General features: G+C 40.7%; 1 protein-coding gene across 17 annotated transcripts in view; it reads left to right on the forward strand.

The window, feature by feature from the left end:
• The first annotated feature begins 4496 nt into the window (after positions 1 to 4496).
• ACSM1 (acyl-CoA synthetase medium chain family member 1) overlaps positions 4497 to 19306 on the forward strand; it is a 58733-nt gene continuing 43923 nt past the window's right edge. For 6 of the 17 annotated variants that reach the window (XR_012429356.1, XR_012429357.1, XR_012429355.1 and 3 more), the window contains exons 1-5: positions 4497 to 4541; positions 4755 to 4997; positions 8256 to 8466; positions 11289 to 11496; positions 18773 to 18913. Coding sequence is in view for 10 of the 17 variants with exons in the window: in XM_005591403.5 (XP_005591460.2) it covers positions 4806 to 4997; positions 8256 to 8466; positions 11289 to 11496; positions 18773 to 18913 (752 nt within the window). In the remaining 7 variants the exon portion in view is untranslated. The remainder of the gene's footprint in view (positions 4542 to 4754; positions 4998 to 8255; positions 8467 to 11288; positions 11497 to 18772; positions 18914 to 19306) is intronic. The other 11 variants (XR_012429358.1, XR_012429359.1, XR_012429354.1 and 8 more) reach the window with 7 other exon arrangements.

A 19306-nucleotide genomic window follows, 5' to 3' on the forward strand; every position in this document is an offset into this window, starting at 1 on the left:
CTAAAGAATTATAAATCTTTCTACTATAAAGATACATGCACATGTATGTTTATTGCAGCACTATTTACAACAACAAAGACTTGGAACCAACCCAAATGCCCATCCATGATAGACTGGATGAAGAAAATGTGGCACATATACACCATGCAATACAATGCAGCCATAAAAAAAGAATGAGTTCATGTCCTTTGCAGGAACATGGATGAAGTTGGAAGCCATCATTGTCAGCAAACTAACACAAGAACAGAAAACCAAACACTGCATGTTCTCACTGATAAGTGGGAGTTAAACAATGAGAACACATGGACACAGGAAAGGAAACATCATACACCAGTGCCTGTCAAGGGGTTGGGGGAAAGGGTAGGGAGAGCATTAGGACAAATACTTAATGCATGTGTGGCTTAAAACCTAGATGATGGGTTGATAGGTGCAGCAAACCACCATGGCACATGTATACCTATGTAACAAGCCTGCACATTCTGCACATGTATCCCAGACTTAAAGTAAAATTTTTTTTAAAAAGATTCTAGTTGGGTCTATCTGGCTCTGAAGTTTCTTTTTAAAAAATTATAACAGCCACCCTTTGAAAAGCACTTGCTGTATGGTAGACATTGTCAAGTGTCTTCCGAACATTATTTCAAATCACTCCTTCCACAGTATATAAGTCCATGCAAAACTCAATCTGAGATGAGTGGGGAAGTCATTGGTCAATTTACATGGCATGGTTGAACAAAAATAAAACCACACTGGAATTTTCTATTGTCATCAATTCCAGAGTGTGGAGAAGCATGGCAGAAGGATAGAGACAGCCTATAAGCAGGAAAAACTAGCTTAAATAAAATCAGGATTCAAGTCCTATTCCTGCCTTCTACAGCGTCTGTGACTTTGTACATGCTATATAATCTTTTCAGCTTTCATTTTTTTCATATATAAATTAGGACCTACCATTTATATTATTGAAGAAGTCAAAGGCTGAGATTCATCCTTGATTCTTTTTATTCATTTCCTATCAAAACAATCAACAAGTCCTCCTAAGGTTATCTTAAAGATCTATCCCACATCCATCTGCTTACCTCCATCTCCAGTGCTGTAACTTTTGTCTGAGCCACCATCATTACTTGTTTAGTCTATTGCAGTGCCTCCCAACTGGCATCCCCACATCCATTCTTGCCTCCTTAAAATATCTTCTCCACAGAATTGCCACAGCGGGCTTTCTAAATGCAAATCTGACCTCTTTTTCTGAATGTTTTACTTTCCTGTATTACTTTATTTCAAAATCAAGTCACCAAGAAAATGAGTTACTTAATAGGATCATGTCTCTTTCCTCTTATGTCTTCACAAGACTCCCATGCACTCACTGATTGCACTTAGAATAGAATCCAAACTCCTTATTATGCCCATAAAGATTCTTACTGGCGTGTGTCCTGGTTGTGTCTCTGACCTCACACTTTATCACACTTCTCCTCACTCAGTAATCTGCCATTCCAGCCCCCTACCTATGCCTTGAAAATGTCAGCCTCAGGCTTTGCACTTCCTGTGCCTTCTACCTGGAGTTCTTTTTCCCTAGCTGGCTGCTTCTCCTCCTTCAGGTCTCAAAATGTCACCTCTTAAGGGAGAACATCCTTAGCCACCTCCCCACACTTGCTCCATCATATTGCCCTGTTCTGTTTTCTTTTTGGCAGTATCACCATTTGAAATCCTCTTGCTTAATTAATTGACTTTTTGCTTATTGGTTTTTGTCTTTCTATCATAGGCATGTAAACGTCTTGAGAGCCCCAACCTTGTCTTATATGTTCAAAGCACACCTAGAAGATGTTCCTTAAATATCCGCTGAATGAATGAATGTATCATAGGTTTTCTATAATAACCAGAGGATAGCAAGTGCAAAAAGCTGAAGTTGGTAGGATATTTAGCTACATGAAGTCACTCAGAGAACAAGGCTGATAGAGACTTTGCCATTTTATGATGTCACTATCTCCATATATGGTTTCCAGGAGCATTGAATAGGGGAAGAGAGTACAGAAAACTCATACTTGCTCTTAAATAAATGCCCTAGACCAGAAGTGACTTGTATCACCTCCACATGGAGTTTATTGTTTAGAACTAGAGTTTAATGGCCTCGCTCTAGCTTTAAGAGAGGTTGGGAAATGAAAGAGGAGCATGCATAGAATGTTTGGAGAGTTCTCCTTTGTCTGCTGTATACCCCTTGCTAAAGATGAGAAAATTGAGGAAAAGAGGGATAAGAAATCTGCTCAATGCCACAGAGCTAGTAACTGGTAAAAGCTGGACTCAAGCCCAGGCTGCCTGGTGCCAGAGCCTGTCTTCTTGTCCATATCCTCATGTTGCAGTTCCACAGGGGAGACCTACTGAGATGCAGACAGTGTGTCAAGGGCTTTTCCTCCTGTCTCCATTCTTTTCTGAAAAGTGACTGCTCCTTTTGCTTCAGTAACAGAGGTTTTTTGTTTGTTTGTTTTTTGTTTTTGTTTTTGTTTTGGTACTTTGATGCTTTGGGTGTTTAAAGTTTAGCTTACCACAGTCAACTAGCCCTGCCTTCTCAACTCTCCAGTGACTGGCCACAGAAAGCTAAACATTAAACACCTGAAGTATCATAGCTTGCCACACGGTCCTGTCAGGGATGTCCTGGGTGTCTCCAGAAATCTTTAGCCATGACTTTGATCAGAAATAATTTCTTCCCAGATTCAATGAAAACACTGGAGATCCCTCATTCTCCAACAATACCCCAAAAATGGCTCCAGTAGAAAAGTCATAGTACAAGCCGCTACCTATTACTACCTCGGTTTATCCAGTGCAATATCACTATCAACCCTCCATCTAAATGCCTGCTCCAGGTGCTTTACAGGCTTGGTGTCACATAATCCTTTCAAAGATCCTATGCAACAGATCTTATTGACAAATCCCGCTTCATTTTACAAATGACAAGACCAAACTTTGAAAGGAAAATGGTTCACCCAAGAGCTTTCTTGTAAGTGCCTGAGGTTGGACTTCAGCTCAAGACTTTGGGATTCCAAAGACCCTGCATTTTACCAGGATACCAAATTGTTCCTCTGAGAATCCCAAGTGAACAAAAAGAGCCAACATCGATTATGCCCAGCACCGTGTGCTACATGCTTTTTATAAATTATTTCATCTAGTTCTTTCATGTAGTTCAAACAAATGAAGAAGTAAAGAAAACACCCTAGAGGTAGGCATTGTTGTTCCCTTTCCTATTTTACAAATAAGGTAGGTGCTGGGTGCTGTGGCTCATGCCTGTCATCCCAGCACTTTGGGAGGCTGAGGGGGACAGATCACCTGAGGTCGAGAGTTTGAGACCACCCTGGCCAACACGATTTGGAAGGCACAACTGATTGATTTTGGTGGGGATTTATCTTCCCAGCTGAGGAGCCACAGGGAGGAAGGAGAGAGAGAAACTGTTTAGGACACAGCTGAGCTAGGTTTCTATTTTTAATAGAAAACCAGTCTCTACTAAAAATACAAAAATTAACTGGGTGTGGTGGCAGGCACCTATAATCCCAGCTACTTGGGAGGCTGAGGCAACAGAATCACTTAAAACCAGGAGGCGGAGGTTGCAGTGACCCAAGACCATGCCATTGCACTCCAGCCTGGGTGACAACAATAGATTCCGTCTCAAAAGCAATCAAAAACCAATTAAGGAAGGTGAGGCCAAGAGCAAGGAGGTCCACAAAGATCACACGGAGGTTAAGTGGCAGACCTAAGCTCAAACTCAGACCTTTCTATCTCCAGACCTCCAGAGACCAGGCTCTTATCTATTAGGCTACGCTGCCTCTCAGCTGTCATTTAAGGGAGACAATGGGGATGTAGGGCTGGGAAGGAGGAGCAGGTTAGCCATAGAGAACTAGTGAAAATGCACCATAGGACCTGGTTCATTCACACCCCTGGCCATGCCACAGGAATTGGAGATGACTTCATATACATGGTTTGTTTCTCTTTTTTTTTTCTTTTTTGAGGTGGAGTCTCATTCTGTCGCTCAGGCTGGAGTACCATGGCATGATCTTGGCTCACTGCAAGCTCCACCTCCCGGGTTCACACCATTCTCCTGCCTCAGCCTCCAGAGTAGCTGGGACTACAGGTAGCCGCCACCACGCCTGGTTAATTTTTTGGATTTTTAGTAGAGGTGGGGTTTCACCATGTTAGCCAGGATGGTCTCGATCTCCTGACCTCATGATCCGCCCGCCTTGGCCTCACAAAGTGCTGGGATTACAGGCATGAGCCACCGCTCCTGGCCAACGTGGTTTGTTTTTCTAACTGATTATCTCTCCATGGAGGCCTATAATTGTTTCTGTCATATTTTACTGAGCATCTCCTCCCCCTACTGAATTACCCAATTCCTGACAAGTTCTCTGTTCAAGGTCCCCCTCCGCTGTGGCCAGAAGCCAAGTTCTGCTGGGTGCACATTCCTGTGGATCACCTGATCAGAGAGAACTGAACCTACAAAAGAGAGCTCAACCTCCTTTTCCATACCTACCCGGGACCTAGCTCAGCTGTGTCCTAAACAGTACCAGGTAAGACAGAGGTGAAGGACCGCTTCTCTCTCTCTTTCTGCCGTGTGGTTCCTCAGCTGGGAAGATAAATCCCTACCAAAATCAATCAGTTGCCTTCCAAATTCTGGTGACCTGAAACAAAGCTATAATTCTAGCAATTAACCAAAAACATGCATCCATTTCAGGGAGAAAGTTTTGGATACACAACCAATCTATTAGCTATCTCTTCCCAAGGCAGGTGGTGACTTGAGAACTCTGTGCCCGGTTTCTGAGGACTGTTTCACCATGCAGTGGCTGATGAGGTTCCGGATCCTCTGGGGCATCCACAAATCCTTCCACAACATCCACCCTGCCCCTTCACAGCTGCGCTGCCGGTCTTTATCAGAAGTTGGAGCCCCAAGATGGAATGACTATGAAGTACCGGAGGAATTTAATTTTGCAAGCTGTGTTCTGGACTACTGGGCTCAAATGGAGAAGGTAAGAGGACCGCCATGATGGTGATATAAAAACAAGGGTGGCCTCACTTTCCTTATCTTGCTCCTGCTAGGTTGAAAGGTACAGAAGCAAAATTGCTTCTGCCTCAACTTATCAATGTTGTGGAAGAAGCTTATACTTCAAGTTTCTATTCCCAGCATGCCCATTTCCTCACTTCACTGAGTCTCAGTGGTTTCATCTATGAAACGGGGAATTAACTCCTTTAAAAACAAAAAAAATAGGTAAATGTATCTTTTGTTCAATCAGGGTATTAAAATTGTGACCTATTGTGGGATCTGGCCAGCAGCCCGCAATGCAACAGGGCTCTCTCTTTGTTCCCAGGTGGATCGGCAGGTCGAGAAATAATAGACACACACAAGATAGTGAAAACTGGGTCCAGGGTGGTCACCACCTTCTGGTCCCACAGTGCCAAAAATGCACTGGATATGCCAGCATTTATTATTAAGTTTAGTGAGGTCAGGGGTAGGTTAGTGAGGGATTTAGGGTCATTTGATTATGAGGTGAGATGGTCACATGGGGATGAAGTAATTCTTTAACATAACATCTGTATGCAGAAGTACAGTATACAGAGATAAGAATTTACAGTATAGTGTGTGCATCAGTAATTTCTAACATAGCCTTAAAACAGGAACAGCAGTAACAGTTACAGCAAAAGCTGGTTACAAACAATTCATAGGAACAGGACGTGAAGTTAGACCAGAAATTCTCAGAAGGGAGCGTGCCTTAACCCTAAAGAGGCCTAGAAGAGCCGTGGCAAGATGAGGGCATTTATAGCCCTATCTTCCATATGGACAGGCGCCCGCCATGCATCCATTTATAGGCTCTCCACGAGGGTTGCATTCCATTCCCAGAGCTATGAACATCTGCTTTTCTGGGATAGGAATCTTGGTGATGTGAAACCTCCCTGACTGCACGTCCATTCATAGGCTCTCTGCAAGGGGAAGCACATCACGCGCTGTTGGCTCATTCTGGCAGTCCAACCTGGCATTGTCTTTACACAATCCTGCATGCAATTTTGTATTTAAAATAATCAGGAGCATTTCATCTTTTATTCCGTAGCAATAGTTTCAAGGGGTCTCCCTATAGTGACCAAGTGCAAAGTTCTGATCACAAGGTCAGCAAATTCATTAGTCTGAGTTCTCATCTTCAGTGAATGGGACAGTGTGTCTTAACTGGTATTCATGTCATCAAACTTGGGCTTGACTTGAGACTGCACCCAGAGGAGGAGATAGACCACCTGAATGTGCACATGAGTGTCTGACACATTTACCTATATTAGGCCATCCATCTTCCCATGAGCATGGCAAGTCTAATTAGATTCCTCTTTGTCAACTACCTACTTGACTGTGGCTTTAAGGTATGTCAAGAAAAACCAAGCTCTGCGTCTTCCAGAAAACCCCAAGTGCTTGGTTTGTCTTCTCACAGGACACAGACCAAGAGAGAAGCTGTAGTGACATGAGGAGTCAGGGTAGACAATGGATGGTGTTTCCAGCTACTAACTCCCAGCTGCCAATATGGTAGTGTAAAAAGTCACCCAGCACTGTCTTTGAACCAAAGAGAGAATCCCCCTGAAATGGAATTGGAGAGTTTATGAAATTTTTAAGTGTTCCATGAACATGTATTCATGTATTACTCTCCAAAGCCTATATGTCTTTATGACATCTTCCTCCCCACTCCCTTCTTTTTCTTTCTCTGAATTTGCATAGTAACCTCAAGAAAAATAAAACTGTCAGTTACAGAAAGCATTTTTATGTGCCTTGACAATCATCTTGCATTTAATCATCTGATTCGATGGATACTGTTATAGTCTCTATTTCCTTGATGAAGAAACTGAAGATCCAAGGATATAACTAACATGCTGAAATCACATGTCTAATAAGTGGGACAACAGGGTTTGGGTCCAGGCCGTCTGATTTCACAATCCATTATTTAACCTAGTCTCACAGTCTAATGATGCCAAAATATCTCCGCCTTAAGAGTATAAATTGATTTTTTTCATTGCCCAGACTGGAAATCTGGTTGAGAATTTTTGAAACATGACATGGGTTGGAGAGGAAGGAAGTAAAAGGAGGAGGTGAATGGGTGAACATGACTATATAAACTTGAATAATATAAACACAATTTTGCTTTTTAAAATTAATATTATACTATAAGCATTTTATTGTAGAAACAATTCTAAAAGTTTTTCATTGATTTTATCATATTCAATCACATAGAAGTAGCTTAATTTTTGCAGACAGCATGTAGTTGGATTTTATTTTTTTATCCATTCTGCCAATCTATGTCTTCTGGTTGGGGAGTTTAGTCCACTTACATTTAAAGTAATTACTGATAGACAAGGATTTACTATTGCCATTTTGTTAATTGTTTTCTTGATGTCTCATAGCTTTTTGTCTCTCATTTCCTCTCTTACTCCTTTGTGTTTAGTTGAGTTTTTGTAGTGATACACTTTGATTTTCTTCTCATTTTCTTTTGTGTATATTCAATAAATATTTACCTTGTGGTTACCACGGGAATTAAATATGATATCTTGTAGTTCTAGCAATCTATTTAATACTGATAACAACTTAACTTTAATCACATACAAACACCCTACTCCTGTGACATTATAAGGCCAATAATGAAAATTAAATGTAAAAATCCTTCTCCTTTACAGTTCTATCCCAGCCAGCCCCCACACACACTTTATGTTATTGATGTCATCAATAACATTTTTGTATATTGCTTAAGTAACATTTATTTAATATATATTACAAATATATGTTAATAAATTAACATATTTATAATTATTTTATGATTTATTTTTTAAATACTATAACAAATAACAAGTGGAGTTACAAACCAAACTTACAATAATGTTGATTTTTATATTTGTTCATGAATTTATATTTACAAGAGAACTTTATATTTTCATATTTGAGTCCCTCTCCAACATTCTTTTATTTCACCTTGAGGACATCCTTTAGCATTTCTTGTAGGGCAAGTCTAGTGATAGTTAACTTTGACTTTTGTTTATCTGGGGATACCCTACTTTCCCCCTCACTTTTGAAGAACAGTCTTTCTGGATGTAAAATTCTTGGTTGGCTTTTTTTTTTCTTTAAGCACTTTAAATGTTTTAAAATGGGATCTCAGTCCTTAAGTTGTGTTCACATCGGAACGTGACTATGGCTGTGGATTAGTTTAATAAGTGCTCTTTTTCTTTGAAGCAGAAAGTAACACATAATGTATGGTCTTGACCAGGAGGGCAAGAGAGGTCCAAATCCAGCCTTTTGGTGGGTGAATGGCCAAGGGGATGAAGTAAAGTGGAGCTTCAGAGAGATTGCAGACCTAACCCGCCGCACAGCCAACATCCTCACACAGACCTGTGGCCTGCAACAGGGAGACCTTCTGGCCTTGATTCTGCCTCGAGTGCCTGAGTGGTGGCTGGTGGCTGTGGGCTGCATGCGAACAGGTCAGTGATGCAAGAGGGACCCGGTGGACCTCAGGGCTGTTCAAGAGCCAATGTTTCCTGAGATATTAGGTGCTGTGCACCCAGCCTGGCACTGACACAGCTTTGAAGCCCTAGCCCCAGTTTCTGTGCTGACCACAAAACAAGGCTTCCTGCCCTCTGGGAATTAACAGTTTAGTTGGAGACAAAACAGTTTCTCTTCTCTGTACCTCCTTTCTTCTTCACAGTCTTTGTCTTTCTCATATTCTCTCACAAATTCTTTTATTCTTTCTTATTCTCTCCCTCACACTCTCACATTCATACACTCTCAAGTGCAGTGTCAAACTTTCTCTCATACACACACACACAAACACACATACACTTTCTCTTGAACAGTCTCAGGTACTCTTACCTTTTTAAAGATTCATTGATTGTTAACATTTTTCCCATATTTGAGCACTCTCTCCCTCTCTCTTTCTCTCCCTTTCTCACTGAATTATTTAAGAATCACTTGTGGGCATTGTGACACCTATGAACACCAGGTAAACACTCATAAACACAAAAGCAGGCATCTGATAAGATCCAGAATATTCCACAGCCTTTTCTGCATGACAGTGACATTTTTGAAGAATACAAGTTATATTGTAGAATATATCTCCAAATTTGTATTTCTGACTCTTTCTTTGTGATTATATTCAGATTAGACACATTAGGCAGGAGAATTACAAGGACAAAGTTGTGTTTTCCTCCGTGCATCACATCAGGGGGTATATTCTGAAGTCAGTTTGTTCCCTTTTCAGTTATACTGTTTCATCACTTGAGTAAGGTGGTTTTCACAGAAAACCTTTATCCTTTACAAAGGCACAAATTTTCCTTGTAATTAATAAATAATTCATGGTGTGATCCTTAAGCGATTGTGTGAATATTCCTGTTCCCTAACAGTATTCCACATTATGGTTTGGGTATCTAGTGATGATTCTTTACTGAATTGAATATTACATGTTGGTTTTACCTGGAAATTTTCAATTTCTGTCAGTCTCTCTACATTTATTCGTTAGAATTCTTATGTGGCGATTTCCCTTCCCCTTTTAATGACCTATTTTTTATCTGTATAAATTAGAGTCAGTGACTCACAGATTCTTTCTTGAATCACTTCTCTTATTTTATCATGTGTACAGCACTCTGCCACACTCTTGATCATATTTTCTCTCTCTCCATCTCATATTCTCTCACAAATAAAATAGGTGATTCATTCAGCCAGATCATGTGAAATCAAGAAGTAATAAAACTAGTGGAAGGAGTCTAGAGATGAAAAGCCATGTCATCTGTGCACCTATAAGATGGTCCATGGGAAATCTAAGACTTGGCCAGGGGTGGTGCCTTAGGCCTATAATCCCAGCACTTTGGGAGGCCAAGGTGGGTGGATCACGAGGTCAGCAGATCAAGACCATCCTGGCCAACATTGTGAAACCCCATGTCTACTAAAATAAAATAAAATAAAAATTAGCCGGGAGTGGTGGCAAGACTCCATCAAAAATAAAATAAAATAATATACTTGAGCTGAGCCCTCTGGGATAAGAAAAATTAAAGAGGATTAGAAACAAAAGAAGGGCATTCCAAGCACGGGGTAAGGAGTGGCCATTTTGAAATAGAAAATAAGTTGTGGGAGAACAAGATGGAAAGAAAGCAGCATCTTCATAGTCAGGATGAGAAGTGTGGTGTTTTCCTGGAGAGAGGGCACAGGTGTTAGTGCAGAGGAGAAATGTAGAGAGGCCAGGCATGGTGGCTCACACCTGTAATCCAGCACTTTGGGAGGCTAAAGCAGACAGATCACTTGTGGTCAGGAGTTCGAGACCAGCCTGGCCAACCTGGTGAAACCCCATCTCTACTAAAAATGAAAATTAAAAAAATTAGCTGGGTGTGGTGGTGGACACCTATAATCCCAGCTACTGGAGAGGCTGAGACAGGAGAATTGCTTGAACCCAGGAGGCTGAGGTTGCAGTGAGCTGAGATTGCACCACTGCACTCCAGCCTGAGTGACAGAGGGAGACTCCATCGAAAAAAAAAAAAGAAAGAAAGAAAGAAAGAAAAAGATAAAAAAGAAAGAAAGGAAGAAAGAAAAAAAGAAAGAAAGAGAGAAAGAAAGAAAGAAGGAAAGAAAGAAAGAAAGAAAGAGAGAGAGAGAGAAAGAAAGAGAAAGAAAAATTTAGAGGGGAAAAAAAGTCAATGTTTATGGAACTAAGCAAGTAATAATATAGAAGATGGGTAGCAGAAAGATTCAAAACTGCTGGAGGGATGAGAATCCAGAAGGAAACACAAAGACTTGAGCTCACTGTTGGCGATGTAGAGAGAAGGGAACACAAACAAATTCAAAGGGCAATGTGGTGAAATGCAGAATGAAGGAAAGAGGGGACATTCAAGATGACATCCAAGGAATGACAGAAAGGGGAATAAGAAGGGAAAGACTGGGGAGAGATGCAGCTATTCTTAATGTCAGAGACATTGTCCTGTTTACATCTATACTTCCAGATCCTGTGTAAACATGTGTAAAGCAGTGTCCACCCATTTTTTGGCTAGATCCATTTACAGTAGAAAAGGTTAGGGCAGGACTTTCAAATTTTAATGTGCAAAAGAATCACTTGGAAAACTTGTTAAGATACAGATTTTGATTCCGTAGGTTTGAAACAGGGTATGAGATTCTGCACCTGGATAGTGCTGCTGCTGTTGTTCTGTGGTCCATACTTTGCATAACAAGAGGTTAGGGGATTTCAGTGCAGACAAGCCAAGCCTAAAGCCCATGATTGTGAAAAAAAAACCAAAACTATCAGTTCGTTTCTCATCCCCAGGGATCATTTTCATGCCTGCGACCATCATGTTGAAGGCCAAAGACATTCTCTATCGACTACAAATGTCTAAAGCCAAGGGCATTGTGACCACAGATACCCTTGCCTCAGATGTGGACTCCATGGCTTCTGAGTGCCCTTCTCTGAAAACCAAGCTCCTGGTATCTGATCACAGCCGTGAAGGGTGGCTGGACTTCCGATCGCTGGTTAAGTGAGTTTCCGGTCTGATGAATATGGTCTCTGAGTACAGGTGTTGTGGGATAATTTAGGAATCAGAGAGACTGATGGATTGAGGAGGATATATTCATTTAGGTGCACCAGCCCAGTCAGATTAACATCCAAAGGACTGAGCCCCAAATGAAGAGTCAGGTTACCTTTTAAGCATTTCGTGGGGTGGGGGGGAGATCTGTGCAGGGGGAAGCATATTACAGAAGCAAGAATCAAAGACAGTTATTCAATTGAGACATGCATTACCTCATTTCTTACTTTTCAGGAAAAACATGTTTTACAACTTGAGTTTATCTGTCTAGTGACCTTACAGCTGTACAGCTAGAGAAAGAGGGTCTTCACAATGCCTGGGAAAGGGAGAGAGAAGGCTCACTAGCTACAGACAGAAAAACAGGCAGTTAATTTTTAAAGGACTCCACCTCTTTCTCTTCCTCAGGGGGAATTGGGTTTTCTTACATACAACTGAGTTTTTACTTACACATTCTTTAATTTCTTTAAATTCCTGTTCCATTTCCACTCTTTGGTGCTTTTTATAACAAAGGTGTTAATAGAAAGCACCACTATTTGCCACCTCTTTGCTGAGCTGAGCTTCTACTGGCAGTGGCTGATATTTGGTTAATGCCAGGAACTGTGCGGTAGTGTGTTGAGTTATTACTGCCTCTATAGTTGACCGAATGCCCCTAATAAACAGGGGTAAAAGACAAGGGAGGATGAGGCAGATGCCAAGAATAAACAAAAACCCATCAATGAGGGTTTTGAATCCTCCAAAGGTTGGGAACCATCCTCCAAACAAAGAATCCAGGGACCATCCGGACCAAGTCTGAACTGGAACATAGGCCAACTTGTTCATTCTAGCTCTGATTTCCATGACAGCCTGGCCATTATTATCAATTGCTAGGCAGCAGTTGGTTAAATTAAATTTTCCACATACTCCTCCTTCTGAGACTAAGCAATAATCTAAAGCCAATCTATTTTGATATATAGTATTTCTCATTTGTGTTGCTTGTATTGCCAGTAAATCTAGTGCCCTTGATGTTTCATTGGTTATAATTTCAAGGACTGCCTGCAACCTTATGATGCAGTTGAGCATATAGATTGGGGTGCGGTACCCTCATGACCCATCTTGCACCCAGGTAGCTGGCCTATAATATTTAATGATTCTTTCAGGAGACCATTCATTTATCTTTCCAGTCTCCTATGTCCACATCTTTTTTGACATTTCTGTCTATTTTTGTGATTATGCTCTTCTAGTTCTTCTTTTATTTTCTTCATTGACTGGATACCCTAAGAGTTCCCCTTGCTTTAGAGGAATTAGAAAGAAGGATGGCTTGATTGTTCCTATACACATGCCCCTGTCCTTTTAGCTGGCAGTTGCCAATATGCCCATGCTCCACAGATCCAATATAGGCCAGAGGGTGCTTTCCAAGCGTTTGGAGCCTCTAGCTGATGCCGAGTGTTGGTTAGGGTAGAGAATCAAGAGAAAGGATTTGGATCTGGTAAGCAGGAGTCGTTCTGGGCGTTTCTCCATAGAGTTTTGTTTTTAGTCTCATCATAATACTGTTGCCCTAGGCAGGTTGTTTCTCCTACTGCCTCTGTGAAAGCCTTTCCCCATTGGGCAATACAGTACTTTCCAATTTTGGAGGTTTTTAACAACCAAACACTGGCTGAGGCTGTTGGTTCACTGGCAGGGTTAGGTGAAGTGAAATTATCTTGTGGCATTAATTCCTTGGCTTCCCATGGCCACTGCTTCCCCATATTAGTTCCTCCACATACATAGCATGAGGAAATTCCTAAGCTGCCTGCTATGTTTTCAGCTAGTTGAGCAAATAAGTTTTGGTTGGTGGGGGAAGCTCAGGCACTGACTGATCCAAATGCTTATAGAATGACTTATAGACCTGGAATTGTGGGGTTGGATGTATTTGAGTCCTTCTAGTCTTTTTGACAAGTAGTATGTAGCAGGACGAGCCACAGACAAAACCTCTCAGACACTGAGTTGTAGAAGGAAGGGCTCCATTCAGCTGGGAGCATCATCAAGCTACTGCCTTAAAATCTGAGCTCCCTGAGTGTGCAATTTCTGTCCCTTTTAAGGGCTCACAACACTAAAGATTTCACATGAAAGGGTCATGATTGATTTGAGCAAGCAGCAGGTACGTGACAGGGGCTACATGCACCAGTGGTCAGAGTGAAACAGGACAGGACAGGGAGTTTCACAATGTTCTTCTATACAATGTCAGGAACATCGGTTTCTAAGTCATGAGTTGATTTTTAACTACTAGGTTTAGGCCAGGCAGACCTGGGCCTGGTTCCGGGCCTGGCGCTGGGCTGCCTGTCTTTGGTTTTACTTCATTGTTTTTTCTTAAAACAGATACTGAGTATAAAACAATATAAAACAGTATGAGAGGGTCTCTCTCTTTCCTCATTCCCCCCGTTTGAGACTCTCACTTTTTATTAGTGGGAGTTCTCACTCTTATTTTTGCTATTTATGTCTTTTTGTGCAATAGATTGATAGTGATTCATATAGTACACTTGTGCTGAAGCATTTTGGTGAACTAAGGTAGTGATGAAGCATTTTTATCATTTGAAGAAGTACAGGTAGCAAACAAGGGAGCAGTAACTAGGTTTTTATTACAATTGTAACTTTTATTATAAGAGTTTTAAATCCTCCTAGTGCTAGGAACTAATTTTTAAACATGGCTTCAGGGTCAAATTTGTGCTACTCTTGTACGGGCACATGTGACTATGTCTTTAACTACTTGCCTTTGACTATTTATGTGTAGACAGTAATTAGTAAGGTTAAATTTCTTATAGACCTCTCTTTCTGATGCTAGCATGTAGTTGAGAGACAATATATTTTGATAGATAGCATTTCTTATCTGAGTTTCTTGCCAGGCCAGAATAGTCAAGGCATGACCAATTTTATTAGTGAAGATTTTTAAAACAGTTGCAACTCTATGATTCAGTTGAGCATATAAATGGGGGTCCAGTATTCTCATGAGCTGTCTTGTGTCTAAGTGGCAGGCCTATAGTATTATATAATTTTTTAGGAGGTCATTTATCATTTTTTAAATTACCTATGGCTATGCTTCATTTTCCACAGGAAGCATAGACAGGGAAGCCCAGAAGTTCACCTGTTTTTATGGGCAGTAAGAAGAAAGATGGTTTAATAGTGCCAATAACACAACCACTTGTCTACTGGTCAGGCAGCTTAGCATAGGCTCTATGTCTACATATCCAGTATAACCCGGTGGGGGCAGTCTAGTCCTGGTGGAATTCTGGGTGGGACTGTTTTTGCGGTACCATTATACAGCTTTTGCCTGAGACAACTAAGCCGCCCTACAGGATGAGTGAATCCTTTTTCTTTTCTAGCTATGCAATACTGTCTAATAATTGAGACTTTCAGAACCTAGAGATGATCAGGATGATTCTTTTGGGCCAGGAATTCATCAGGAACTGGGTCTGTAGGCACTAATTCTCGGGCTTCTTATGGCCATTGATCTCATATTACAGTGTTTTAATAAACATAACATGAAGTAACATTTAGAGATGGGCTACATGCTCCACTAATTACAAAAACAAATTTCTGTTTTTTCCTGGAGTCTCTGGTACTGGCACATTTAGTTTATCATAGAAAGTCTGAAATACTCAGTCTGGAGAGTGTCTTTGAACCTCTCTTTTTATCAGGATGCTTACGCTAGGATCTAGTCTTTTTAAATCAATGCCTTATGCTACGTTGGTTTTTTTATTATTATTATTCTGAGGGTTTTGTGATTACTAATTTGAAAGGGTTGCAGCTCCCACTCATGCAGGAGGGGCTGACTTTTTCTTCTTGGAGCTAAACAGGATCTTTTTTTTATTTAATTTTTTTTAAGTAGCCCAAGTGACACAAGACCAGTATTGACACATTTCACATAAATACAATTCTTGACAGATATACTTACTTTCTGCTGTGTAACTTTTTTTTTTCAACCTAGAGAACCGCATCCCATCCCATGCTGCTTACTATTAATAGTGGCACAGGTGTCAAATTTTAAGGTTACATTTTAGGGGACCCCTCTTTCTTCTGTTCTAGCTATTACTTTACTTGTGTCACTTAGAAAAGGACCAGAACTTAATTTTATTTTAAAAACTGTGATCATGGAAGGCTTAAAATGGGTCATAACACGCATCAGGTTGGTTATTTCCTAGGTTACATACTTTGGATAGAATAGTATTATACAAACAAGTTTCTTTTAGAGTCCTGGGACACTTATAACAACTATAAAATAATAGGACTGTAGCAATCTTTTGTCCTACCTCAGTAACTTGACGTATATACTGGGAACAGCCCTCGTCTGAGGAAGGTCAGTTGAAGTCTTTACTGTACAAGTCCAAATTTTAAGGAAAATGAGTCCCACGATGAGTTTCCTCATGCTTCGGCCACGCATGGACCAGTCAGCTTCCGGGTGTGACTGGAGCAGGGCTTGTCGTCTTTTTCAGAGTCACTTTGCAGGGGTTACTGAAGCTGTTCCCATCCACATACAGCTCCCAGTCTACAGATGTTTAAGGATGGTCTCAGAGGTTAGGCCCACTAGAATAAACTGAGTCCAATACTTTTACACAGTTATGTTTTACTGGGATCTTTGATACCAGGAGCAAGGTGGCAGGTTTAGGGTGTTGCAAACTTTAAAGGTTATGCGGGGATTTTTTACAGAGCAAGCTTTGGTATCTAGTTAGTCTAGCATTGATTAGCTAATGGTGTCCTTTGGTATTTATTAAAATCACCACAGCATGGGAGGACTTTATATTTAGGTTTTGCCTAAGAATTAGCTTATCTGCTTCTTGTGCTAACGGGGCCATTGCTGCCAGGGCCCTTGAACATGGGGGCCAGGCTTTGGAAACCCCATTTAGTTGTTTTGAGATGGGCCACTGGCCTTGGCCAGGGCCCTACAGTCTGGGTTAAAACTCCAACTGCCATTTTTTTTTTTTTTTTGACACATAGAGCGTAAAGAGTTTTATCAGGTCAGGTAGCCTCAGGGCTGGGACTGATGTGAGTTTTTCTTTTTAACTTATGAGAAGCTCATTGCTGTTGGTTGTAATAGATGTAGTTTATTTAATATATATTTTTATTGACTGTCATTTACCAAAATATTGATTTAAATTCTGTAACTATTTGATCTCAAGCTTTAGATTGATCTGGTATATCTTGTGGTTAATTTCAAGGTAAAATTGATCTGGTATTTCTCCAATTGCATCTAAATAGATGTCAGAGTTGAAAGACCTATAAGGGGCTTCTCTCACTTTATGTTGTCTTATTATAATTATTATTATTATTTCTGATTGAGAAAATGCCAGGGTGAAAGGCATAGCCAAATGGACTAAAGTGCAAGTGCCACTCCAGTTATTCAGCAGAGTGTCCAGTAAAGGTCCACCATGATACCACCACACATCCGCTCAGGGATGAACAAGGGCTGACTGACTGACAAGCTCTTGAAAATTCTTAAGCTCACTGCATCTCTTCAGGTCTCCAAGGAATACTAAGTTTCCTCCTTGCCGTGAGAGACACGAAGTGAACTTAGTGTTGGGAGACGGAAGCTGGATGGCCCTTGGGGGCTGACCCGCAGGGTGCCGGACTTCCAGATAGAGCAGAAAGAGCTTGACACAACTTATTACTCCAGGCTGTAGAATCCTGGAAAAGAGCTACCATGCAGCCCACCCCTGGTTGACTGGAGGACCACCTTAGTGGAAGGGGGACAATTAGGGCCTCTGGCCTGCCATGTGCACAAGCATAACAATTACTTTCGTTTAACGTGCAGATGGAATATTTGATCCATTTCAACCAGGCATTTGCATCCTGGTATGCTGTCTTAATTGCCAAAGTTTGTTTTAAGTCTTTAACTTCTATGATCTTCTAGTAAAATGAACATTTTCTTTAGCACCTATTTTTATTAGTTTTTAGACCAAAAAAAAGCTAAACACCATTTTATATTTAATAATGCTGTTTGTATGATTTTTATACCAGCTAAGCTAAATTTTACCTTTATATTAGTGTGTTATTAATTTTAATAAAACCTTGTAAACATATTTATCCAATTTTTCATGTTTGATCATAAGGTAAGATTTTATAGAATCTTTTTAATGTTTTATAATTTTTGACACACAGAATTTTCTTTACAATTAACATTTTAAAACTTGCTAAAACTTTCAAAACAATGATTTTTTAACCTTTTAATGTAGGTAAAAATCTACATTCTTATGCCTCCTTATAATCTTTTTACCAAAGGTACATTTTACTTTTCTTATACACCTTGCACATAAACTGTTTCTTCAATAGTACTCAGGAGGCCTTATTACTTTTAAATTACATATAAATTACATGATATTTTTGGCATGAAGTTTTTTTATAACATTTTTTTCTTTTATGACTTTCACAGACAGTTTTTTTGGACATGTCTCAACTTTCTGACTTATTACGAACTTTTTTTTTAAAAAAATAACAAGTTAATTTATTTCAGGACAAGAATTTACTATATAACATTTTTTTTTCTTTTTTTTTTTTTTGAGATGGAGTCTCACTCTGTCACCCAGGCTGGAGTGCAGCGGAGCGATCTCTGCTCACTGCAAGCTCCACCGCCTCCCGGGTTAACGCCATTCTCCTGCCTCAGCCTCCCGAGTAGCTGGGACTATAAGCGCCCACCACCATGCCCAGCTAAATATAATTTTTTTACTCTCACCCTTTCTCTCTTTCTCTTCCCCACCCCTCATCACCAAGGTCACAGAGTTTAGTTTTAAAAAACAAGCTTAGCAGTCTGGTTAAGGGCTCAGACTAGGGTGCAGACCGAGTTTGAATCCTGGCTCTGCCACTTGCTAGCTGTATATTACCAAGCAAATTACCTAACCCCTCTAAGCCTCAGTTTCCTTACCCACAAAATGGACATGATTAGAGTAGTACTCACCTCCTAGGGTTGCCCTGAGTACTGAATGATTCATATTTGTAAATCACTGAGAGCATTGCCTGGAACATAGCAAGTGCTATTTAAATGTTCATTAAATTACTTAAAGATTCGTTGTATTTTACCAATTTTTCAAATAAAAAAATGCTGGTCCACATGTCCAAATCACCCATCAAGTCCCTGTGATGCCTAACACCGCGAGAGCCAGTTTTCCTCTAGTGTCGCAAACTCCCGGTTTCCTGTCCATGCCTTATGTTTCTTTTGCTTCCCCAGAAGATGAACAAACAGCAATAATGACTTTTTTTCCTTTTGTCTTGAACCCCTTTGCAGATCAGCATCTCCAGAACACACCTGTATTAAGTCAAAGACCACGGACCCAATGGTCATCTTCTTCACCAGTGGGACCACAGGCTTCCCCAAGATGGCAAAACACTCTCATGGGTTGGCCTTACAACCCTCCTTCCCTACAAGGTAGGAAAGAGGGCACCGACATAGAGGTTGGATCCCAGATGTGGGATAAGTGTGTGTGTGTGTGTGTGTGTGTGTGTGTGTCTTGGAAAAGGAGCTGTAAGTAGAAGTGACTCCATCCTCCTTTTCCCTTTCATTCTCTTTGGTTCAGACCTCTCAGGGTCTGAGAGGTGAAGTCTGGGAGCCCTAAATGTTTGCTGACAGAGGCCTCAGAGCGACAAAGGAGGCACATTTAGGTTCTATCAGAGCATCTTCATAGGAAGTGTGAGGAAATGTGGGTAGAGACAGCACACATTCCACAAGCCACACACATGACAAACCTGACAAGGCTTGCAGACCTTGTAGTAGATTTTGGACTTTATTAGGAAAATAGTGGGAAGATACTGAAGGTTTTTT

The sequence above is a fragment of the Macaca fascicularis genome, chromosome 20 (assembly GCF_037993035.2).
Source record: "Macaca fascicularis isolate 582-1 chromosome 20, T2T-MFA8v1.1".
Lineage (NCBI taxonomy): Eukaryota > Metazoa > Chordata > Mammalia > Primates > Cercopithecidae > Macaca > Macaca fascicularis.